The sequence below is a fragment of the Oncorhynchus nerka genome, linkage group LG13 (genome assembly GCF_034236695.1).
Source record: "Oncorhynchus nerka isolate Pitt River linkage group LG13, Oner_Uvic_2.0, whole genome shotgun sequence".
In the NCBI taxonomy this organism is placed as follows: domain Eukaryota; kingdom Metazoa; phylum Chordata; class Actinopteri; order Salmoniformes; family Salmonidae; genus Oncorhynchus; species Oncorhynchus nerka.
In genome coordinates, this window is record NC_088408.1 from 74,255,720 (window position 1) to 74,281,718 (window position 25,999).

The window sequence follows — 25,999 nt, forward strand, 5'->3', positions numbered from 1 at the left end:
GCTCTCAGGCTGCCTCATCGGTGGGGAATCATTATTACAATCTAAAGGTTTTCCATTGCCTTTGGGTCTACATTGTTGGTGGGTGTTGGAGGAGAACAGATGGGTGTCAAATATCATGTTTCTCCTCCTGGTATTTAGAGGAGACAGAATTTGTTCCACCTCTGTTGCTTCATACAGCTAACACGGCGTATGTTTTGATCTACAATGCATTTCAAATCATGTTATACTTACTGAGTATTTTTACTCTTCTCACTCTGTGCTTTAGGTTGTTTATTTCACCGCCACGTTCCCATACTTCATGCTGTTTGTCTTGCTCATCAATAATGTCCAGCTTCCTGGAGCCAAGAATGGGATGCTTTACTTCCTGAAGCCTAAGTGGAGCAAGCTGCTTGATGTTCAGGTGTGACATACTGTATTAGAGGATGAATGACGATTTAATGGACAGTTTCCCGGACACACATTATGCCTAGTCTGGGACAACAAAAAGGATCCATTGAAAAAGGTTTCTAGTCCAAGATTAGGCTTCATCTGTGCCTAGGAAACTGCACAGAAGTGTATTTGTGTTCTTGTTTTACAGTATGAGTAAAAACATTGTGTGCATTGCTCACCTTTATCCGCTTATCTCTGCCTTACTGCAGGTGTGGGTTAACGCTGCAGCCCAGGTATTCAACTCCATTGGAATAGGATTTGGTACCATGATCTCCATGGCCAGTTACAACAAGTTCAACAATAACATCCTCAGGTTAGAGATGCAGTCTCCTGTACCACTATAGGACCACTTTGTCTTTGTCATCACATGATTTATCTGCAGATACACAGTGTAATTCTATAGTTAAAAAATAACTGTCTCATGGTAACTAAGCAGTTAACTGTGTCTTCTCAATAAGACCCAACATGCTTTGTACATCAAAATATCTGTCGATCAAGAGTGGGCATGTAATAGTTGTCAATTATTAAAACTACATTTACATTTATGTTATTTAGCAGATGCTCTTATCCAGAGCGACTTACAGTAGTGAGTGCATACATTTTCATATTTTCTTCGTACTGGTCCCCCTTCATACATTCTTCAAATGGAGGCACTTCTGCGCCTCCTTTTTGAAAATCTAGTTCAAATCAGTTATTTTGTTCTCTCTTATTTCTGTGACAACAGCTAAATAGACATAGTGTATGCGATGGGGGTGTTGTGAGGGGGTGTTTTGCAGATGGTCTATGCGAATTGAGAATACTTGGCTTCAACAAAGGCGTAAAGCTGTGGCAATGGTTTCTAACTTCTTACGGCTAGGGGTTCCGCTAGCGGAAGGCAGAGCGAAATTCCAAAATATTTTTAGAAATATTTAACTCTCATACATTCACAAGTGCAATACACCAAATTAAAGCTTAACTTCTTGTTAATCTACCCATCGTGTCCAAAAAGGGAAAGCACACCATATGATTATGTTAGGTCAGAGCCTAGTCACAAAAACACATACAGCCATTTTCCAGACAAAGTGAGGAGTCACAAAAAGCAGAAAGAGATAAAATGAACTACTAACAACTAAATGTTGGTGATCTTCATCAGATGGCACTCATAGGACTTCATGTTACACAATATATGTATGTTTTGTTTGATAAAGTTCATATTTATATCCAAATATCTGTTTACATTGGCGCTTTATGGTCAGTAATGTTGTGCCTTGAAAACATCCGGCACATTTTCAGATAGCCACATCAATTTACAGAAATACTCATAATAAACTTTGATAAAAGATACAAGTATTATACACAGAATTATAGATATACTTCTCCTTAATGCAACCGTTGTCAGATTTCAAAAAAGCTTTATGGAAAAAGCAAACCATGCAATAATCTGAGTACGGCGCTCAGACCCAAAAACAAGCTATGCAGATACCCGCCATGTTGTGGAGTCAGTAAAAGTCAGAAATAGTGTTACAAATATTCACTTACCTTTGATGATCTTCATCAGAATGCACTCCCAGGAATCCCAGTTCCACAATAAATGTTTGTTTTGTTCGATAAAGTCCATCATTTATGTCTAAATACCTCCTTTTGTTAGCCGTTTAGTAAACAAATCCAAACTCACGAGGCGTGGGCAAGTCCAGGCGAAAGTTCAGACAAAGTTCAAAATGTTATATTACAGTTCGTAGAAACATGTCAAACGATGTATAGAATCAATATTTAGGATGTTTTTACATTAATCTTCAATAATGTTCCAACCGGAGAATTCCTTTTGTCTTTAGAAATGCAATGGAACGCAGGTCACTCTCATGGGTGCGCGTGTGATCAGCTCATGCCACTCTGCCAGACCTCTGGTTGAATCAGCTCTCATTCGCCCCCACTTCTCATTAGAAGCCGCAAACAAGGTTCTAAAGACTGTTGACATCTAGTGGAAACCTTAGGAAGTGCAATATGACCCCATAGACACTGTATATTCGATAGGCAATGAGCTGAAAAACTACAAACCTCAGATTTCCCACTTCCTGGTTGGATTTTTCTCAGGTTTTCACCTGCCATATGAGTTCTGTTATACTCACAGACATCATTCAAACAGTTTCAGAAACTTCAGAGTGTTGTCTATCCAATACTACTAATAATATGCATATATTAGCTTCTGGGCCTGAGTAGCAGGACGTTTACTCTGGGCACGCTTTTCATCCGAACCTGAAAATGCTACCCCCTATCCCAAACTGGCTAAAGAAGGGCCTGGTTACTCCTCAGAAGCAACCAAGCACGTGGATTGTCCCTTGCTTTGTGACTCTGGCCAGTTACTGTAGTTACTCACCACAGACTAGGGCAAGTCCAAAGGGGGAGGGGTGTGACTCTTCATAAACAACAACTGGTGCACTGCTTCCAGTGTGAAGGAAATTTCAAGCTTTTGCTTCACTGATATAGAATACCTCATGGTACGCTGCAGACCCTTTTATCTACCAAGAGCTTTCTCATCTGTAATTATCATGGCTGTCTACATCCCTCCACAAGCCAACGCCACTTTGGCATTCAACGAACTGTATGGGGCCATAAACAAACAAACCGCAATCCAGAGTCAGCATTTCTGGTGGCCGGCGGGTTTGGCCGTGGGGGCTTTACTTTGTTCATCACGCTCTAGCAACTTCTTGTTGGGGGACGGGCGCCTACAGGCTGACCTCTGTCGTCAGTTGAACGGTGTTTCCTCCGACACATTGGTGCAGCTGGCTTCCGGGTTAAGGGGGCAGGTGTTAAGAAGCACAGTTTAGAGTGGCACACTGGTCTAAGGCACTGCATCGCCGTGTTAGCTGTGCCACTAGAGATTCTGGGTTTGAGTCTAGTACCGGTCTCCCACGACCGGGCGCACAATTGGCCCAGCGTTGTCCGGGTTAGGGGAGGGTTTGGCCGGGCAGGGATGTCCATGTCCCATCATGCTCAAGCAACTCCTGTTGCAGGCCGGGGGCATTGCACACTGACACAGTCGTCAGGTGTACGGTGTTTCCTCCGACACATTGGTGCGGCTGGCTTCCGAGTTAAGTGGGAATTGTGTCAAGAAGCAGTGCGGCTTGGTTGGGTTGTGTTTCGGAGGGAGAACGGCTCTCGACCTTCACCTCTACTGAGACCTTACGGTAGTTGCAGTGATAAGATAAGACTGTAACTACCAATGGATAGCATGAGATTGGGGAGAGAAAGGGGTTAACATTTTCTTTTTTTTAAAGCGCAGTTTTATGGGTCATGTTTTGGAGGACGTATGACTCGACCTTCGCCTCCCGAGCTCGTTGGGGAGTTGCAGCGACGACACGAGATCGAAAAAGGGGGTAAAATACGGAAGTGGTCCAATGAAGCAGACAGAATGCTACAAGGCTGTTTTTCAAGTACAGACTGGGTTATGTTCCTTGATTCATTGGATAGCTTTGAGGGCTGCATCAATAAGTGCATAGACAACATTATTCTCAGTGACTATATGAACGTATCCAAACCAAAAAACATGGATTACAGGCAATATCCAAGCTGAGCAAAAGGCAAGAGCTACTGCTTACAAGGAACAGGACATGGACGCATACAAGAAAGCCCACTAGACATCTAGCATGCAAAAGGACAATATAGGAGGAAGGTGGAATCCTAATACACTGGCTCCAAAGATTGTCGGATGTGGCAGGGCTTTAATACTATAACGCGAAACCCAGCCATAAGATGCCCAGTGATGCAGAACTCCCAAACAAGTTAAATGCCTTTTATGCTTGCGTTGAGGAATACAACGCTGAGTCTTGCGTGAAAGCCCCTGTTGTTCCGGGTGAGTGTTCCACCATTGGGGTGCCAGGACAGAGAAGAGTTTGGTCATTGTTTTCGGGCTGGTTGTATTGGTGCTAGCTAGGTACCAAGCTAAAGCTAGCTACCCCAGAAGTTGCGGTCAAACAAATTATGCTTTATTACCAACGCGGTATTGTAAACACATCGTTTGTGGTCGGTGTTTTCTTGTTTGCAGACTTTTTTTGTACAGCTTTGACAGTGCTACTGTATCTTTTTTGACACGCAAAGGCCTAAACGGCGTTTCGTAGTATGTATGTTGTGAAGCTAATAGCAGTGACGTTATTACTGTGTAACTCCGGTAGGCAACATTTGAAAAATAGCGCACTTGGTAGTGTGCACCGGTGCTTGACCAGTCGGCAAAAGCCGACATCACTCACGACAGAGAACGATTGATTGTCAAGGGCAAAGAATTCAATTGTCTTGGCTTTAATGGATTTCACCTTTGAGTTGTCTCGCTGAAATGTTCTTACTCTTTCAAATGACTGCTCGACTTGTTGACTGCTCGATCCACACAGCAGACATTGTGGGCTAGGTTAGGAATGCTGAGTTGCACATGTAGCACAATTTTATGTAGCATCATTACGTCATGTACCTATGTTATATAGGTATGCACGGTATCTTTGACATCGGTTTTTAACATTGGCGTTAAACTAGACATTGGCCGATGTTGGCATTTTTGGCTAATATCGGCCGATTCCGAAATGCTCACCGATATATCGTGCATCCCTACTCAAAATGTTATAGGAGCCAGCCTAGGCTACTGCTCAAATGCTGCTGTAATAGGCTTACATGTTTCTCCTTTGCATGTTTTTTTGGGGGGGTTATTCATTGTCAATCTTTAAAACCGAAGCCAGACTGCAACATTTTAGTAGCCTAGCTAGGTCTATGGCATGTGTCTGTACACTTTCCCTCCGGACGTGGTAAATGGAACACATGATGGCAGCACAGTTGACATTGAATTCACTGATGCAAGGGCATCAGGCTGTAATTTCATAAAGTAGATGATGCAGCTGTTGACTCATTTATACTTGCTTGTGTATCCTATGACCAGAAGCTGTCGGACTATGAGAGATAATGTAGTCGGATGAAGACAGAGCAGCTGGAGTAGCAGTGTTCTCTGGGGTGATCCATGTCTCTGTCAGGGCCAAAAAGTCTAGGGACTGGAATGAACTTAGCGTTCTTGACCGCAGATCGGCAGTTCCAAATCCTGCCGGAGACTAGGAATTGCGCAAAGGGTACACTAAATTAGAAGGGTTGCAGCCAAGGGGTGGGGAGTGTCTGTAAAGTGAACTGGGATATAAAATACATGCCATAGTTGCCAAAGCTACAAAACAGCAAAATGAGAGAATCTGAAAATAACTAGGTAAAATACTCAAGTGAGAGTGGTGTGGAGCCTTCTACTCTTCCTTCATAAAATAACTAGGTAGAATGTCTTTGTTTTGCCGACGATCTTAGTTTTGACAATGACACCTCCACTGACACTGATTACCAAAACTACAACAGTCACAAATTTCTCTGCACATTAATCTTGGTTGATGTGTCAACAATCACCTGCAAGTTATGAGTAGTCAGCAGTTCACACACCAAGTAGGCTAATAGGAAGACAGGCAGCATTTAAAGTAGATGGCCCTAGCTAGCAAAAAGACAGTATTAGACAACAGATTAGGACAATAATTATACTCCTCGAGATATCAGAAGTCCTCTAGTAATAGAATGGTTCTGTTCCCTGAACCGGTTCCAACCCCTGGTCTCAACAGACTTTTTCAATCTCTCCTTGTCCCAGTCTGTAATCCCAATATGTTTCAAACTGAACAAGAACTCCAAGGTAACCTGCCTAAATGACTATCAACCTGTAGCATTCACATCTGTAATTATAAAGTGCATTGAAAGGCTGGTCATGACACACATCAACACCATCATCCCAGACACCCTGGACCCACTTCAATTTGCGTACCTCCCCCTACAGATCCACCGATGACGCAATCTCAATTGCACTTTACACTGCCCTCTCACACTTGGACAAGAGGGGAAATAACGGTGTGAGACTGCTGTTCATAGACTACAGCTCAGCGTTCAACGCCATAGTCACCTTCAACCCTGGGTCTGAAAACCTCCCTCTGCAACTGGATCCTGGGCCTCATTTGTCAATGTTGCGTAGAAAAACTTCTAAATTAACTCGTACGAAGAAAATTTATGATGTTCGCAAGTATAAAAAAAGTTGGTATTTACACACACCTGTAAGTATTTTGCCTTGATAAATCAGACACGTTCTAAAACACTGTGCACGTGCAGTCTCATTTACACAAAGAACCACCCTAAATGACCATTTATGGTCACAAATATTCCCTTTAAAGCTACAAGAAATGTCACTAATTTCTGTCTGCCAACATGGAGAAATCATAAAGACAAAGAAAAAAAACTTTTGAAGGAAGAAATTGAACTTTTGATCACCTAAGTGGAACAAAGAAGCCATACTTTTGGAGCCCTCAGCAATGGCTTGACAAATAAGATAAAAAAAATATTGCTTCTAGGACTCAATCAGCAGCTGGAAGATGTATGCAACGGCCTAAGAGAGAGAAATCAATAATTGAATGAACTTGTTGATTGTGTCAAACATATGAGACAATAAATTCTCGTGAAATGTAAATGTGTTTTCCTTGTTGATTTGATTACAATATTTGGAAGAACAGATACCTTAAACCGTTGTATGATATTGTCCTCAGTGCCGGAGGTATGGATAGTGGGGAAACACTCCGTCAGGCATGGGCTCATCGGGTCTGGTCATTCAGTGGAATGTCATTTTTGATTGCAATGTTGTGGAGTACACTGCAAGCCTTGACGATGTAGAAAACCTAAAAAGGAATTTGCACATTGTATTACATTCATGTAATGGCATTTAAAGGAATGTCATTTCAGAGGCAAACCTTGCTAGGCTGGTATTGTAAGTCGCTCTGGATAAGAGCGTCTGCTAAATGACTTAAATGTAAATGTAAATGTATTGCAGTGCCTCCTGTCCCAGACAAGCACAGCCAATGTCCTTTTGGCAGGTCTATGGTGCATTCCACTGTTCTTGTGCGTGCGTGGGCTTGGTTGTACCTTGCCTCTTGTTGGTTTGAGGGGTTTGTGAGGGCAGTCATCAAATCAATTTAAAGTTTATTTGTCACCTGCGCCGAATACAAAAGGTATAGACCTTAGTGAAATGCTTACTTACAGGCTCTAACCAACAGTGCAATTTCTAAGTTGAAAAAGTATTAGGTGAACAATAGGTAAGTAAAGAAATAGACTGGTTAGTCAGGCTGATTGAGGTAGTATGTACATGTAGATATGGTTAAAGTGACTGCATATATGATAAACAGAGTAGCAGTAGTGTAAAAGAGGGGGTGGTGGGTGGCGGGAGACAATGCAGATAGCCCTGGTAGCCAATGTGTGGGGGCACCGGTTGGTTGGGATAATTGAGGTAGTATGTACATGAATGTATAGTTAAAGTGACTATGCATATACAGTGGGGAGAACAAGTATTTGATACACTGCTGATTTTGCAAGTTTTCCTACTTACAAAGCATGTAGAGGTCTGTAATTTTTTATAATAGGTACACTTCAACTGTGAGACGGAATCTAAAACAAAAATCCAGAAAATCACATTGTATGATTTTTAAGTAATTAATTTGCATTTTATTGCATGACATACAGTGGGCAAAAAAGTATTTAGTCAGCTACCAATTGTCCAAGTTCTCCCACTTAAAAAGATGAGAGGCCTATAATTTTCATCATAGGTACACTTAAACTATGACAGACAAAATTAGAAAAAATATCCAGAATCACATTGTAGGATTTTTAATGAATTTATTTGCAAATTATGGTGGAAAATAAGTATTTGGTCACCTACAAACAAGCAAGATTTCTGGCTCTCACAGACCTGTAACTTCTTCTTTAAGAGGCTCCTCTGTCCTCCACTCGTTACCTGTATTAATGGCACCTGTTTGAACTTGTTATCAGTATAAAAGACACCTGTCCACAACCTCAAACAGTCACACTCCAAACTCCACTATGGCCAAGACCAAAGAGCTGTCAAAAGGTCACCAGAAACAAAATTGTAGAACTGCACCAGGCTGGGAAGACTGAATCTGCAATAGGTAAGCAGCTTGGTTTGAAGAAATCAACTGTGGGAGCAATTATTAGGAAATGGAAGACATACAAGACCACTGATAATCTCCCTCGATCTGGGGCTCCATGCAAGATCTCACCCCGTGGGGTCAAATTGCTCACAAGAACGGTGAGCAAAAATCCCACAACCACACTGGGGGACCTAGTGAATGACCTGCAGAGAGCTGGGATCAAAGTAACAAAGCCTACCATCAGTAACACACTACGCCGCCAGGGACTCAAATCCTGCAGTGCCAGACGTGTCCCCCTGCTTAAGCCAGTACATGTCCAGGCCCGTCTGAAGTTTGCTAGAGAGCATTTGGATGATCCAGAAGAAGATTGGGAGAATGTCATATGGTCAGATGAAACCAAAATAGAACTTTTTGGTAAAAACTCAACTCGTCGTGTTTGGAGGACAAAGAATGCTGAGTTACATCCAAATAACACCATACCTACTGTGAATCATGGGGGTGGAAACATCATGCTTTGTGGCTGTTTTTCTGTAAAGGTACCAGGACGACTGATCCGTGTGAAGGAAAGAATGAACGGGGCCATGTATCGTGAGATTTTGAGTGAAAACCTCCTTCCATCAGCAAGCGCATTGAAGATGAAACGTGGCTGGGTCTTTCAGCATGACAATGATTCCAAACACACTGCCCGGGCAACGAAGGAGTGACTTCGTAAGAAGCATTTCAAGGTCCTGGAGTGGCCTAGCCAGTCTCCAGATCTCAACCCCATAGAACATCTTTGGAGGGAGTTGAAAGTCTGTGTTGCCCAGCAACAGCCCCAAAACATTGCTCTAGAGGAGATCTGCATGGAGGAATGGGCCAAAATACCAGGGACAGTGTGTGAAAACCAAGACTTACAGAAAACGTTTGACCTCTGTCATTGCCAACAAAGGGCATATAACAAAGTATTGAGAAACTTTTGTTATTGACCAAATACTTATTTTCCACCATAATTTGCAAATAAATTCATTAAAAATCCTACAATATGATTTTCTGGATTTTTTTTCTCATTTTGTCTGTCATAGTTGAAGTGTACCTATGATGAAAATTACAGGCCTCTCATCTTTTTAAGTGGGAGAACTTGCACAATTGGTGGCTGACTAAAAACTTTTTTGCCACACTAAGTATTTGATCACCTACCAACCAGTAAGAATTCCGGCTCTCACAGACCTGTTAGTTTTTCTTTAAGAAGCCCTCCTTCGCCACTCATTACCTGTATTAACTGCACCTGTTTGAACTCTTTACCTGTATAAAAGACACCTGTCCACACACTCAATCAAACAGACTCCAATCACTCCACAATGGCCAAGACTAGAGAGCGGTGTAAGGACATCAGGGATACAATTGTAGACCTGCACAAGGCTGGGATGGGCTACAGGACAATAGGCAAGCAGCTTGGTGAGAAGGCAACAACTGTTGGTGCAATTATTAGAAAATGGAAGAAGTTCAAGATGACGGTCAACCACCCTCAGTCTGGGGCTCCGTGCAAGATCTCACCTCGTGGGGCATCAATGATCATGGGGAAGGTGAGGGATCAGCCCAGAACTACACGGCAGGACCTGGTCAATGACCTGAAGAGAGATGGGACCACAGTCTCAAAGGAAACAATTAGTAACACCCTACGCCGTCATGAATTAAAATCCTGCAGCGTACGCAAGGTCCCCCTGCTCAAGCCAGCGCATGTCCAGGCCCGTCTGAAGTTTGCCAATGACCATCTGGATGATCCAGAGGAGGAGTGGGAGAAGGTCATGTGGTCTGATGAGACAGAAATAGAGCTTTTTGGTCTAAACTCCACTCGCTGTGTTTGGAGGAAGAAGAAGGATGAGTACAACCCCAAGAACATCATCCCAACCGTGAAGCATGGAGGTGGAAACATCATTCTTTGGGGATGCTTTTCTGCAAAGGGGACAGGACGACTGCACCGTATTGAGGGGAGGATAGATGGGGCCATGTGTCGCGAGGTCTTGGCCAACAACCTCCTTCCTTCAGGAAGAGCATTGAAGATGGGTCGTGGCTGGGTCTTCCAGCATGACAACGACCCGAAACAGACAGCCAGGGCAACTAAGGAGTGGCTCCGTAAGAAGCACCTCAAGGTCCTGGAGTGGCCTAGCCAGTCTCTAGACCTGAACCCAATAGAAAATCTTTGGAGGGATGAAAGTCCATATTGCCCAGCGACAGCCCCGAAACCTGAAGGATCTGGAGAAGGTCTGTATGGAGGAGTGGGCCAAAATCCCTGCTGCAGTGTGTGCAAACCTGGTCAAGTACTACAGGAAACGTATGATCTCTGTAATTGCAAACAAAGGTTTCTGTACCAAATATTAAGTTCTGCTTTTCTGATGTATCAAATTATTATGTCATGCAATAAAATGCAAATGACTTACTTAAAATTCATACAATGTGATTTTCTGGATTATTGTTTTAGATTCCGTCTCTCACAGTTGATGTGTACCTATGATAAAAATTACAGACCTCTACATGCTTTGTAAGTAGGAAACACTGCCGATTTTTTAAAAAGTTATCAAATACTTGTTCTCCCCACTGTATGATAAACAGAGTAGCAGCAGCGGAAAAGAGGGGTTGGGGGGGCACATAATGCAAATAGTTTGTGTAGCCATTTGATTACCTGTTCAAGAGTCTTATGGCTTGGGGGTAAAAACTGTTGAAGCCTTTTTGTCCTCGACTTGGTGCTCCGGTACCGCTTGCCATGCGATAAGAGAGAACATTCTGACTGAGGTGGCTGGCGTCATTGACAATGTTTTGGCCCTTCCTCTGACACCGCCTGGTGTAGAGGTCCTAGATGGTAGGAAGCTTGACCCCAGTGATGTACTGGGCCGTACGCACTACCCTCTGTAGTGACTTGCGGTCGGAGGCACCAGGCAGTGATGCAACCAGTCAGGATGCTCTCGATGTTGCAGCTGTAAAACCTTTTGAGGATCCGAGGACCCATTTCAGATCTTTTTCGTTTCCTGAGGGGGAATAGGCTTTGTCGTGCCCTCTTCACGACTGTCTTGGTGTGTTTGGACCATTCTAGTTTGTTGATGATGTGGACACCAAGGAACTTAACTCTTAACCCGTTCCATGATCTTGCCATCACGGTTGACAACTCCATCGTGTCCTCCTCCCAGAGCGCTAAGAACCTTGGCGTGATCCTGGACAACACCCTGTCGTTCTCAACTAACATCAAGGCGGTGGCCCGTTCCTGTAGGTTCATGCTCTACAACATCCGCAGAGTACGACCCTGCCTCACACAGGAAGCGGCGCAGGTCCTAATCCAGGCACTTGTCATCTCCCGTCTGGATTACTGCAACTCGCTGTTGGCTGGGCTCCCTGCCTGTGCCATTAAACCCCTACAACTCATCCAGAACGCCGCAGCCCGTCTGGTGTTCAACCTTCCCAAGTTCTCTCACGTCACCCCGCTCCTCCGCTCTCTCCACTGGCTTCCAGTTGAAGCTCGCATCCGCTACAAGACCATGGTGCTTGCCTACGGAGCTGTGAGGGGAACGGCACCTCAGTACCTCCAGGCTCTGATCAGGCCCTACACCCAAACAAGGGCACTGCGTTCATCCACCTCTGGCCTGCTCGCCTCCCTACCACTGAGGAAGTACAGTTCCCGCTCAGCCCAGTCAAAACTGTTCGCTGCTCTGGCCCCCCAATGGTGGAACAAACTCCCTCACGACGCCAGGACAGCGGAGTCAATCACCACTTTCCGGAGACACCTGAAACCCCACCTCTTTAAGGAATACCTAGGATAGGATAAAGTAATCCTTCTCACCCCCCTTAAAAGACTTAGATGCACTATTGTAAAGTGGCTGTTCCACTGGATGTCATAAGGTGAAAGCACCAATTTGTAAGTCGCTCTGGATAAGAGCGTCTGCTAAATGACTTAAATGTAAATGTAAACCTGCTCCACTACAGCCCCGTCAATGAGAGTGGGTGTGTGCTCGATCCTCCTTTTCCTGTAGTCCACAATCATCTCCATAGTCTTAGTTATTCTGGCACCAACCGGCCAGGTCTCTGACTTCCTCCCTATAGGCTGTCTCGTCGGGGATCAGGCCTACCACTGTGTCGTCTGCAAACTTAATGATTGTGTTGGAGTCGTGCTTGACCACGCAGTCATTGGTGAACAGGGAATACAGGAGGGGACTGAGCACGCACCCCTGAGAGGCTCCAGTGTTGAGAATCAGCGTGGCCGATGTTGCTACCTACCCTCACCACCTGGGGGCGGCCCGTCAGGAAGTCCAGGATCCAGTTGTAGAAGGAGGGATTTAGTCCCAGGATCCTTAGCTTAGTGGTGAGCTTTGAGGGTACTATGGTGTTGAACGCTGAGCTGTAGTCAATGAATAGCATTCTCACTTAGGTGTACCTTTTTGTCCAGGTGGGAAAGGGCAGTGTGGAAAGGTCATTACCAGCATTTCAAAGCACTTCAAGGCCACGGACATGAGTGCTACGGGTCTGTAATAATTTAGGCAGGTTGCCTTCGTGTTCTTGGGCACAGGGACTATGGTAGTCTGTTTGGAACATGTTGGTATTGCAGACTCAATCAGGGACGTTGAAAATGTCAATGAAGACACCTGTCAGTTGGTCAGCACATGACCGGAGCACACGTCCTGGTAATCCATCTGGCCCCGCAGCCTTGGGAATGTTGACCTGTTTAAAGGTCTTACTCGCGTCGGCTACGGAGACCGTGATCACAGTCGTCCAGAACCGCTGATGCTCTCATGCATGCCTCAGTGTTTCTTGCCTCGAAGCGAGCATAGAAGTGATTTAACTCGTCTGGTAGGCTCGTGTCACTGGGCAGCTCGTGGCTGTGCTTTCCTTTGTAGTCTGTAAAAGTTTGCAAGCCCTGCCACGTAAGACGAGTGTCAAAGCCGGTATTGTACGATTCAATCTTAGCCCTGTATTGACGCTTTGCCTGTTTGATGGTTCGTCGGAGTGCATAGCAGGATTTCTTATAAGCTTCCGGGTTAGAATCCCGCACCTTGAAAGCGGCAGCTCTACCGTTTAGGTCAGTGCGAATGTTGCCTGAAATCCATGGCTTCTGGTTGGGGTATGTACGTACAGTCAATGTGGGGACGACATCCTCGATGCAGTTATTGATAAAGCCAGTGACTGATGTGGTGTACTCCTCAATGCCATCAGAAGAATCCCGGAACATGTTTCAGTCTGATAGCAAAACAGTCCTCCAGTTTAGCATCTGCTTCATCTGACCACTTTTTTGTAGACCGAGTCACTGGTGCTTCCTGGTTTAAATTTTGCTTGTACGCAGGAATCAGGAGGATAGAATTGTGGTCAGAATTACCAAATGGAGGACGAGAATGAGCTTTGTACACATCTCTGTGTGTGGAGTACAGGATCTATACATTTTTTTCCCTCTGGTTGCACATTTAACATGTTGGTAGAACTGATTTAAGTTTCCCTGCATTAAAGTCTCCGGCCACTAGGAGCACCGCCTCTGGGTGAGTGGTTTCCTGTTTGCTTATTTCCTTATACAGCTGACTGAGTGCTGTCTTTTTTTAACCTTTATTTAACTAGGCAAGTCAGTTATGAACAAATTCTTATTTTCAATGACAGTGGGTTAACTGTCTTGTTCAGGGGCAGAACAACAGATTTGTACCTTATCAGCTCAGGGATTCGAACTTGTAACTTTTCAGTTACTAGTCCAAAGCTCTAACCACTAGGCTACGCTGCCGCACCACTGAGCGCGGTCTTAGTGCCAGCATCTGTCTGTGGTGGTGTTTCTAATGGGTAGCCCTGGTCTCCTGCAGTTATGAACACAACATTCAGATATGGTTTCCCATTATAGATCTAACATGGCAAATAAAACACAAGTCACTTACCAATAAGCCATCCATCCTCAACAGCTTCTTCCAGGAGGTTAAAGCCGACAACTGTTCTGCAACAATGAATGAATCGTGTCCCACCTGGCCATTTTGCCACTACATTCAACAAAGCCAAATGTGAATCACAGATGACCTGCACATTGACAGAATAGAAACCTTTTCTGTTGACGAAGTTGAATTCGTTAAATGATGGTGCTTTTATTGCGATGGGTTTGTAGTCAATTGCTCCAATGTCATTGGAAATGGTATGCAAATCCCTTTTTACTCTGTCCTGCTGCACAGCACTGTCTGGAAACTGTATGTATTGTGGTGGTCAATTAAATAATGCCATGAAGGACTGCAGGCAATATCCAGCTCATGGTTGGTTGTGAAATGCCAGACCGATCCGCAATCTCCCGTTGGAATGTTCCAGTGGCCAAAAATCCCAGAGTGGAGAGGACGTGGGTTTCAACTGGGATGGCATTGGTGCGTTTTGTCTCCCTTTCTGGAGAGAGTTGGTTGCAGAGATGCAATAAAGTATGCCTTGGAAAACTAAATCTACTAATAAGCCAAGTGTCGCTCTCAGCAACAAAAAAAAATGCTAATTGAAAACACGCTCCCTGCGTAACGCAGCTTGTGCCAGATCCTACAGCAATGCAAGATTTGCCATTTTGGAGAAGTCACAATGCCTCTGTTGCCTTGTTATATTGTTTAACATTGCATACCACTCTCTTTCTAATTGACTTTTTTATTCAATTAGGCTTTTAATGGCTTCATGTTTATGAATTTGATAGGACCCTGAGAACTATTAGTAGCTTAAGTGTCTATAAAAGAACTACATGAATAAACTATTCATGTATTATCTTTTTCTTCATATTTTATGATTTGGTCCAGTATGTCAATCCTTTCTCCATTTGGTAGATGGTATTTCATTATCAGTTTGACTTTTCACCCACAAGGTGCTGTGGGTACGCATGGTCAGAGGTGTGCTTAAATTTACACACATTCTCAAGTAGAAGTACAAATTGATAAATCCCACACATTTTCAAGTGTCAGTACGAATTGATAAATCCCACACTTTGCTTAGAAATGATTGCACGCATGGTTTATGAACATTTCTGTTCGTACGCAACGTTGATAAATGAGGACCCTGGACTTCCTGATGGGCTGGCCCCAGGAGGTGAGGGTAGGCAACTACACATCTGCCACCTCAGGGGTGTGTGCTTTGTCCTATCGATGGTAGGTCTGATGGCGATTAGACAGAATACAGAGTGGAGGTCAGACACTTAGCAGTGTGGTGCTAGGACAACAACCTCTCCCTCAACGTCAGTAATACCAAGGAGGTGATCGTGGACTACAGGAGAGAGAGGGGAGAACACATCCACAGGGCTGTAGTAGAGCAGGTCAAGAGCTTCAAGTTCCTTGGCGTCCACATCACTAAGGACTTTAACATTGTCTACACATGCCTCCCGGGTGGCACAGTGGTTAAGGGTGCTGTACTGCAGTGCCAGCTGTGCCACCAGAGACTCTGGGTTCGCGCCCAGGCTTTGTCGTAACCGGCCGCGACCGGGAGGTCCGTGGGGCGATGCACAATTGGCCTAGCATCATCCGGGTTAGGGAGGGTTTGGCCGGTAGGGATATCCTTGTCTCATCGCGCACCAGCGACTACTGTGGCGGGCCAGGCGCAGTGCACGCTAACCAAGGTTGCCAGGTGCACGGTGTTTCCTCTGACACATTGGTGCGGCTGGCTTCCGGGTTGGATGCGCGCTGTGTTAAGAAGTAGTGCGGCTTGGTTGGGTTGTGTTTTTATTATTTTTTATTTTTATTTCACCTTTATTTAACCAGGTAGGCTAGTTGAGAACAAGTTCTCATTTGCAACTGCGACCTGGCCAAGATAAAGCATAGCAGTGTGAACAGACAACACAGAGTTACACATGGAATAAACAATTAACAAGTCAATAACACAGTAGAAAAAAAAATGGGCAGTCTATATACAATGTGTGCAAAAGGCATGAGGAGGTAGGCAAATAATACAATTTTGCAGATTAACACTGGGGTGATAAATGATCAGATGGTCATGTACAGGTAGAGATATTGGTGTGCAAAAGAGCAGAAAAGTAAATAAAAAAATAAAAAAAACAGTATCAGTATAAAAACAGTATGGGAATGAGGTAGGTGAAAATGGGTGGGCTATTTACCAATAGACTATGTACAGCTGCAGCGATCGGTTAGCTGCTCGGATAGCTGATGTTTGAAGTTGGTGAGGGAGATAAAAGTCTCCAACTTCAGCGATTTTTGCAGTTCGTGTATCGGAGAACTCATGACTTTCGACCTTCGTCTCTCCCGAGCCCGTACGGGAGTTGTAGCGATGAGACAAGATAGTAGCTACTAACAATTGGATACCACGAAAAAGGGGGTAAAAAAAACACACAAAAAAAACATTGTCCACACACACCCTCCCAGTCGTGAAGACTGCTCTCGGACCAACAGGCTATGAGACGGCTTCTACGTCCAAGCAATAAGACTGCTAAATACTTAATTAAATGGATACCCAGACTATCTGCACTGACTTTACAGTACATTCTGAAAGTATACAGATCACTTGACTTTAAAAAAATATATTTATGTTTTCCTTATTTTAAAATTGATTAAATCGTTTTTTCCCACATCAATCTACAGTCGTGGCCAAAAGTTCTGAGAATGACACAAATATTAATTTCCACAGAGTTTGCTGCTTCAAATCAAATGTATTTATATAGCCCTTCGCACATCAGCTGATATCTCAAAGTGCTGTACAGAAACCCAGCCTAAAACCCCAAACAGCAAGCAATGCAGGTGTAGAAGCACAGTGTGTCTTTAGATATTTGTCAGATGTTACTATGGAATACTGAAATATAATTACAAGCATTTCATAAGTGTTAAAGGCTTTTATTGACAATTACATGAAGTTGATGCAAAGAGTCAATATTTGCAGTGTTGACCCTTCTTTTTCAAGACCTCTGCAATCCGCCCTGGCATGCTGTCAATTAAGTTCTGGGCCACAACCTGACTGATGGCAGCCCATTCTTGCATAATCAATGCTTGGAGTTTGTCAGAATTTGTGGGGTTTTGTTTGTCCACCCGCCTTTTGAGGATTGACCTCAAGTTCTCAATGGGATTAAGGTCTGGGGAGTTTCCTGGCCATGGACTCAAAATATCGATATTTTGTTCCCCGAGCCACTTAGTTATCACTTTTGCCTTATTGCAAGGTGCTCCATCATGCTGGAAAAGGCATTGTTCGTTCCCAAACTGTTCCAGGATGGTTGGGAGAAGTTGCTCTCGGAGGATGTGTTGGTACCATTTCTTTATTCATGGCTGTGTTCTTAGGCAAAACTGTGAGTGAGCCCACTCCCTTGGCTGAGAAGCAACACCACACATGAATGGTCTCAGGATGCTTCACTGTTGGCATGACACAGGACTGATGGTAGCGCTCACTTTGTCTTCTCTGGACAAGCTTTTTTCCAGATGCCCGGAAAATGACTTTACCCCAGTCCTCAGCAGTCCCTGTACTTTATGCAGAATATCAGCCTGTCCCTGGTGTTTTTTTCCTGGAGAGAAGTGGCTTCTTTGCTGCCCTTCTTGACACCAGACCATCCTCCGAAAGTCTTCGCCTCACTGTGCGTGCAGATGCACTCACACCTGCCTGCTGCCATTCCTGAGCATGCTCTTTAGTGGTGGTGTCCTGATCCCGCAGCTGAATCAACTTTAGGAGACGGTCCTGGCGCTTGCTGGACTTTCTTGGGCACCCTGAAGCCTTCTTCACAACAATTGAACTGCTCTGCTTGAAGTTCTTGATGATCCGATACATGGTTGATTTAGGTGCAATCTTACTGGCAGCAATATCCTTGCCTGTGAAGCCATTTTTTGTGCAAAGCAATGATGACGGCACGGGTTTCCTTGCAGGTAACTATGGTTGACAGAAGAAGAACAATGATTCCAAGCATCACCCTCCTTTTGAAGCTTCCAGTCTGTTATTCAAACTCAATCAGCATGAGAGTGCTCCCCAGCCTTGTCCTCGTCACCACTCACACCGGTGTTAACGAGAGAATCACTGACATGTCAGCTGGTCCTTTTGTGGCAGGGCTGAAATGCAGTGGAAATGTTTTTGGGGGATTCAGTAAATTTTTATGGCAAAGAGGGACTATGCAATTAATTGCAATTCATCTGATCACTCTTCATAACATTCTGGAGTATATGCAAATTGCCATCATACAAACTGAGGTAGCAGACTTTGTGAAAATTAATATTTGTCATTCTCAACTTTTGACCTCAACTGTACACACAATACCCCATAATGACAAAGCAAAAACACATTTTTAGACATTTTTGCAAATGTATTAAAAATAAATAAAAAACATTTACATAAGTTGTCAGACCTTTTACTCAGTATTTTGTTAAAGAACCTTTTTGGCAGCGATTACAGCCTTGAGTCTTAGGTATTACACTACAAGCTTGGCACACCTGTATTTGGGGAGTTTCTCCCATTATTCTCTGCAGATCCTCTCAAGCTCGGTTAGTAGAATGAGGAGCGTCACTGCACAACTAGTTTCAGGTTTCTCCAGAGATGTTTGGGCTCTGGCTGGGCCACTTATCTCCCGAAGCCACTCCTGCGTTGTCTTGGCTGTGTGCTTAATCGTTGTCCTGTTGAAAGGTAACCCTTTGCCCCAGTCTGAGGTCCTGAGTGCTCTGGAGCAGATTTTCATCAAGGATCTCTCTGTACTTCACCTCAATGACTAAGGCCCTTCTCCCCCGATTGCTGAGTTTGGCTGGGCGGCCAGCTCTAGGAATAGTCTTGGTGGTTCCAAACGAATTCCATTTAAGAATGATGGAGGCCACTGTGTTCTTGGAGACCTTCAATGATGAAGAAATATTTAGATACCCTTCCTCAGATCTGTGCCTCGACACAATCTTGTCTCGGAGCACTACGGACAATTCCTTCAACTTCGTTGCTTGGTTTTTGCTCTGACATGCGCTGTCAACTGTGGGACCTTGTATAACCATGGTGCACAGGTAGCCTAATGGTTAGAGCGTTGGGCCAGTAACTGAAAGGCTGCTGGATTGAATCCCAGAGCTGACAAGGTAAAAATCAGTCGTTCAGGCCGTCATTGTAAATAAGAATTTGTTCTTCTTGCCTAGTTAAATAAAGGTTAAATGGAAGAGGAAAAAATATATATAAATCACTCACACTTCACTGACACTCTCACACAAAACCAATTCACATACACTACATACACGCACACTTTTACACTCACCATATGCTGCTGCTACTCTATTCTTTATTTGACTCTGACTAGGCATCAGGATAGATAATAATCACTTTACCCTGTCTTCATGTACATATCTACCTCAAATACCTTGTACAACTGGTACTGGTACTTCCTGTATCTAGCTACATTTTTTGTGTATTTTATTCAACTTGTGTTAATATTCTCTTTTATTATAATTGTTTTACTCTGCATCGTTGGGAAGTTCTCGTAAGAAAGCATTTCACGGTTAAGTCTCCAGCCATTGTATTGGACGCATGTGACATAACATTTGATTTGACTGTCCTTCAGTCAAAAAGGCTGGTTTAGTTCTCCTTAGTGATCCATTTGACCATGTTTGTGACTGTGTTTGTGTTCTGGTCCTCCCCTAGGGACACATTGATTGTCTCCTTAGCTAACTCGGCTACCAGTATCCTGGCTGGTTTTGTGATATTCTCAGCCATTGGCTACATGGCTCATGTCCACAACCTCCCAGTAGACAACATCGCCACAGATGGTAAGTACTTCCTGTTCAAGTGAGACGTCTTTGATGTTATTCATCCATCTATTTTTCATTTCCAGAGTGTCTATTTAATGTTTGGATGGGTTTTTGTCTCCTAAAACTTCCTCTCATGGTCCCAGGGGATCATGATTCATCATCTTTTAACCACTAAGTTTGTTAATACCTTGAATAGTGTTCATTTGTCATAGTCAGTGGTAACATGCCATACTAATAGTACCATCAAACAACTTCACCATTGACAGATAGATGTTTAGGGCAGTGTATGAAGGGAAGTAGGTACAAATGTGACCCATAGACTCCTGTGAATAACTCTTGGGAATAATAATCATAAAAGTCCAATTGAGTTCAGAACTAACACCTTCCTCATGTTATTAGTTCCTGGAAAACTTACACTGACACAGTGTAGAATACAAAGGTATTAACCTCTAGCGACGAGCAATCCCGTATCCGGGAGCGTAATCATAGCCTCAAGTGCATTACCATAACGCAACGTTTCCTATTCATGAAAATCGCAAATGAAATAAATATATTCAAACACAAGCTTAGCCTTTTGTTAACAACACTGTCATCTCAGATTTTCAAAATATGCGTTACAGCCAACGCTAGACAAGCATTTGTGTAAGTTTAGCATAGCATAATGCTATGCTAGGCTGTGCTGGCAGCAGGCAACATTTTCACAAAAATAAGAAAAGCAACCAAATTAAATAATTTACAGTCACTACAACGCCAAACTTTTTTCTAAATTAGCTCCATAATATTGACAGAAACATGGCAAACGTTGTTTAGAATCAATCCTCAAGGTGTTTTTCACATATCTATTCGAAAATATATCAGTCATGACAGTTGGTTTCTCATCAGAAGCAAACGGAAAAATACTGCAGCTGGAGATTACGCAATAATTGCAAAGGAGGACACCAAGCGACCACCTGGTAGATGTAGTCTCTTATGGTCAATCTTCCAATGATATGCCTACAAATACGTCACAATGCTGTCGACACCTTGGGGAAGCGACAGAAAGCCTAAGCTCATTCGTGGCCCATTCACAGCCATATAAGGAGTCATTGGCATGAGGCGGTTTCAAAAAATGCGGCACTTCCTGATTGGATTTTTATCTGGGTTTCGCCTGTAACATCAGTTCTGTGGCACTCACAGATAATATCTTTGCAGTTTTGGAAACATCAGAGTGTTTTCTTTCCAAAGCTGTCAATTATATGCATAGTCGAGCATCTTTTCGTGACAAAATATCTTGTTTAAAACGGGAACGTTTTTCATCCAAAAATGTAAATGGCGCCCCTATATCCAAGAAGTTCATTCACAATGATGCACTTCTTCTTTCTGGGGTGCTAGTGTGGGAAAACTACAGCATTTGGAGTAATTGCTTTTGTAGAGGCAGACAGTCCTCCCTACCTAACAGGCAAGCAGGCAGGCGGAGCTCAGAGGGCTGGGCCAGGCTGCATTGCACTGGTTTGAGTCCCAGTAGAAGTGTGCACTTGTTCACTTCCCTTCATGGATTTGAATGGAAATGACTTGTCCATAGAAAACTCTCTTTAGCCCATGTCTACACCAATCTAATGCTTTTAAATGTGTGGGGAGTAGTGAATGAGTGCACACACACTTCAGGAAGAAGGAGAGATTATTTGGACACACCCACTGAGTAGACCTGGGTGACCAGTTAGCATGCTTGTGAGACAAGCTTCACCAAAGCTTCCAAAGTAGTTTCTGTCATGACCCGTGTAAAGACATTTGAATCAACAGAACAGTATTTCTAGCCTCAGTCCTATCCTAAGCTGTGACCGAATAGGAATTTCCCATATTACAATTTGGGAAACCGGATTTGGTGATTCTCTAAAATACACACAGATCATTTTGGAACTCTAAAAAAAGGACACATTAGTCACTAATGACTTGTGGAGTGGGTTGTTCTTCCCCAAGTAAATTGAGAACATGATGCGGTCAGGAAATGAACCTTTTTAAAATGAACCCTTTCTATTTCTCTCCCTCGTTCTCTCTCTCCCTCGTTGTCCCTCTCTCTCTCCCTCGTTGTCTCTTTCCCTCTGTCTCTCTCTGCTATCATTTAACAGGCGAACAATGTGACTTATGTGAAAAGAGGCATAAATCCTCTGACGGAATACCATAACTACTGTACTGGTTATAGGGATTGACAATGAAGTTAGAAATGAAAGTGGTCTCTCTTTCTGTGTGTTTTATTACTGGCTCAATATTATGGATTATGAAGTAGTTATTTCATGAATGAGTGTCATAGTCAGTGGATAACCAGGACAGAAAATACCCAGTAAACAGGGAACATTCCCAGAACATTAGTTAAGATTCCCATTCAATTCCTGTGAAACTTTCACATAACCTATTTTGGTTTGCTGGGTAGTAAATACCCACTGTAGTTATTTAAGCTTTTCTATGCGGAGACAATAGGAAAGGAGGGTGCCCTGAATAGTGGATGTCAATTTACCACTTGGATGTCTACCTCTAGGATTTTGTTCTAAAACAAATACTGTATTATATATGTAATGAATGGTGAATTAAACGTGCATTAGCTTGAGATGAACTGTAGGTGTAACAGCAAAAGTTTATATTGTTCACACAGTGTATTTGGACCTTTTTGAAGAAAGTAAATTAGGGATTAGTTGTTGTGCCTGCTGTGTTCTGCTGATGAGCACCTGCTCTGGCTTGGATCAGTCCCAAATATGGTCTTGGATACCACTGACTCACTGCTGACCAACTGTTTGACACCCACTGACCTCTTGTGACTTCAGCAGTGTTCAGTGTTCAGTTGCCTCTGAGTTAATAATTTGTGGAAGATTATTTATGATGAATGATTAGATCGTTTTGTTTCCCATTCAAAGCATGACACTTCCTCAGGTAATTGTGAATGGAATTGAAACCGACCCAGATATATTTATTACATGACCATTGCTATCATCTTTCTGTATGCCACAATTTTCCATTAATGTAAAAAAAATTGTTAGGTCATATTACTAATGAGGTCAACTGCAGGGTGGAGAAGGTGTCCCGTCTACCATGTTTTGTTATTAAACGATTTGACTTCCTAGTGTCGGATGAGATAACCACTGGTTAATCAGTGCCAGGGAAACCGGTTCATTAATCTGTACAATGTTTCCAACTTGGCATCGTTGGCCTTGTCAACCTCTAAACCAGTGTCTTTACCCGTGCTAATGTTGTGGGTGTTTTCCTACCCTTCTTGTTTGATATCCTATGGTGCGTTTGTGTGCCACAGGTCCTGGGTTGGTGTTTGTGGTGTATCCAGAGGTCTTCTCCACTATGCCTCTGCCCCAGTTGTGGGCTCCTCTGTTCTTCTTCATGCTTCTCTGCCTGGGACTGGACAGTCAGGTTAGACACTCATGTAATCTATTTTCGGAGACCACTTTTGGTAAAAACAGACATTGTAGGTCATACAACAATTACTACCTTTTTAATATTTAACTAGGCAAGTCAGTTAAGAAGAAATTGTTATTTTCAATGACTGCCTAGGAACACTGGGTTAACTGCCTTGTTCAGGGGCAGAAGGACAGATTTTTACCTTGTCAGCTCGGGGTTTCCATCTTGCAACCTTTTTGGTTACTAGTCCAACCCTCTAACCACTAGGCTACCTGCCACCCCAGATTGATTACATTTGACATTTACATTTGAGTCATTTAGCAGATGCTCTGATCCAGAGTGACTTACAGGAGCATTTAGGGTAAGTGCATTACTCAAGGTCACAACAACAGATTTTTCACCTAGTCAGCTCAGGGATTCGAACCAGCAACCTTTTGGTTACTGGCCCAATGCTCTTAACTGCTCGGCTGACTGATGAGGGAAGAGAGGAAGCAGGGCTGCCGGCAAACGTGTGGCGAGCAGGGCATTTGCTCCACCACTTTTATTTAGTTTAATACCCTTTTTATTTTTTACTTTTCTCCCCGATTTCATGACATCCAATTGGTAGTTAGTCTTGTCCCATCGCTTCAACTCCCCTACGGACTCAGGAGAGGCGAAGGTCGAGAGCCACGTCCTCTGAAACACGACCCTGCCAAGCCGCACTGCTTCTTGACAAACTCTTCGTTTAACCCATAAGCCAGCCACACCAATGTGTCGAAGAAACACTGTCCAGCTGGTGACCGAAGTCAGCTTGCAGGCGCCCGGGCCGCCACAACGAGTTGCTAGAGTGAGATGGGACAAGGACATCCGGGCCCGCCACAACGAGTTGCTAGAGTGAGATGGGACAAGGATATCCCGGCCCGCCACAACGAGTTGCTAGAGTGAGATGGGACAAGGACATCCGGGCCCGCCACAACGAGTTGCTAGAGTGAGATGGGACAAGGATATCCCGGCCCGCCACAACGAGTTGCTAGAGTGAGATGGGACAAGGATATCCCGGCCCGCCACAACGAGTTGCTAGAGTGAGATGGGACAAGGATATCCCGGCCCGCCACAACGAGTTGCTAGAGTGAGATGGGACAAGGATATCCCGGCCCGCCACAACGAGTTGCTACAGTGAGATGGGACAAGGATATCCCGGCCCGCCACAACGAGTTGCTAGAGTGAGATGGGACAAGGATATCCCGGCCCGCCACAACGAGTTGCTACAGTGAGATGGGACAAGGATATCCCGGCCCGCCACAACGAGTTGCTACAGTGAGATGGGACAAGGATATCCCGGCCCGCCACAACGAGTTGCTAGAGTGAGATGGGACAAGGATATCCCGGCCCGCCACAACGAGTTGCTAGAGTGAGATGGGACAAGGATATCCCGGCCTGCCAAACCCTCCCCTAACCCAGACGAGGCTAGGCCAATTGTGCACCGTCTCCTGGGCATGGCCGGTTGTGACACAGCCTGGGATCAAAACCGGGTCTGTAGTCACGCCTCAAGCATGCCACTCGGGAGGCCCATTAATACACTTTTTTTTGGCGTAAAAGCATTGAAAACAGGGACAAAGTAGACCTGGTTTTTTTGGGGGACTGACTTGCCTCATTTGTCAACTTGAGCACAATTAGTAGCCTATGTCCTGTGTGTGTCTTGACCAATAAGATTCATGGAAATCACATGTTGGGCATGGCGCACATCTGTAGAAAGCAGAGCTCGCTCTCCACTTTACTTTGCTGTTGATACCTAGCCCTACCTTGTTTTCCTGCTAGGTGACTACTGCTTGTAAAGTAAACCCCCCTGTGAGAGCAATAAAATAAAGTGGCTCGCTCTCCACGCCCTGACCAAATGTTACGTTTCCAGTGTAGCAGGTTAAAAAAAACAGACCACTTTTGCGACGCCTCAAGTGTAAATATGTTAGGCTTCAGGAATTTTTTGCAGTTTGGTTCTTTTTTCATTTTTTTTCAATTTTTGTTTTTATCCCCTGCCTAATGGAACAACCACAGAGCAGGCTCAACTTGCCTGGCTGCCATAAATGCCATACATTGTCTGTCTTTCGCTTAAACAATGGGGATAGAATAGGCCTAGTGGAATTCTTTAGTTTTGTTGTTTTGAGAAAAATAAATAACCTGGGGCAGCTTTAGAGCCTCAACTTCCACAACTGCTCAGTTCACTTTCCCCACTGTACTTTGCTCTGCAGTTTGCTATGGTGGAGGTGGCGGTGACGTCCATAATGGACGGCTGTGGCCCCAAGGTGCTGCGTGTCCTGAAGAGACAGGAGATCATCGTTCTGACTGTCTGTGTTATTGGCTTTCTTCTAGGCATTCCTCACATCACTAAGGTAAGGTGATCCTGTCAGATATTATTACTATCCATCGGGTAACGCCCCGCCCCCTCCTCTCTCTCGGAATGAGACATTATACTCGTGTTTGGACCTGTTTTATTTTAGTTTCTATCAGTAGACGACTAAGACACATACAGCCAGTAAGTAGTGCATGGTTGACCAGCTGATTCTCTGTCTTGTGGAGTGGGTTGCTTTTCCCCCAGTAGATTGAGAACAAGATGCAGTC

General features: G+C 44.0%; 1 protein-coding gene across 1 annotated transcript in view; it reads left to right on the forward strand.

Moving 5' to 3' along the window:
• LOC115140113 (sodium- and chloride-dependent GABA transporter ine-like) overlaps positions 1 to 25,999 on the forward strand; it is a 54,126-nt gene that overhangs the window by 22,826 nt on the left and 5,301 nt on the right. The window contains exons 5-9 of the mRNA XM_029678227.2: positions 266 to 400; positions 639 to 742; positions 19,920 to 20,044; positions 23,304 to 23,416; positions 25,630 to 25,770. Of these exons, the coding sequence (XP_029534087.1) occupies positions 266 to 400; positions 639 to 742; positions 19,920 to 20,044; positions 23,304 to 23,416; positions 25,630 to 25,770 (618 nt within the window). The remainder of the gene's footprint in view (positions 1 to 265; positions 401 to 638; positions 743 to 19,919; positions 20,045 to 23,303; positions 23,417 to 25,629; positions 25,771 to 25,999) is intronic.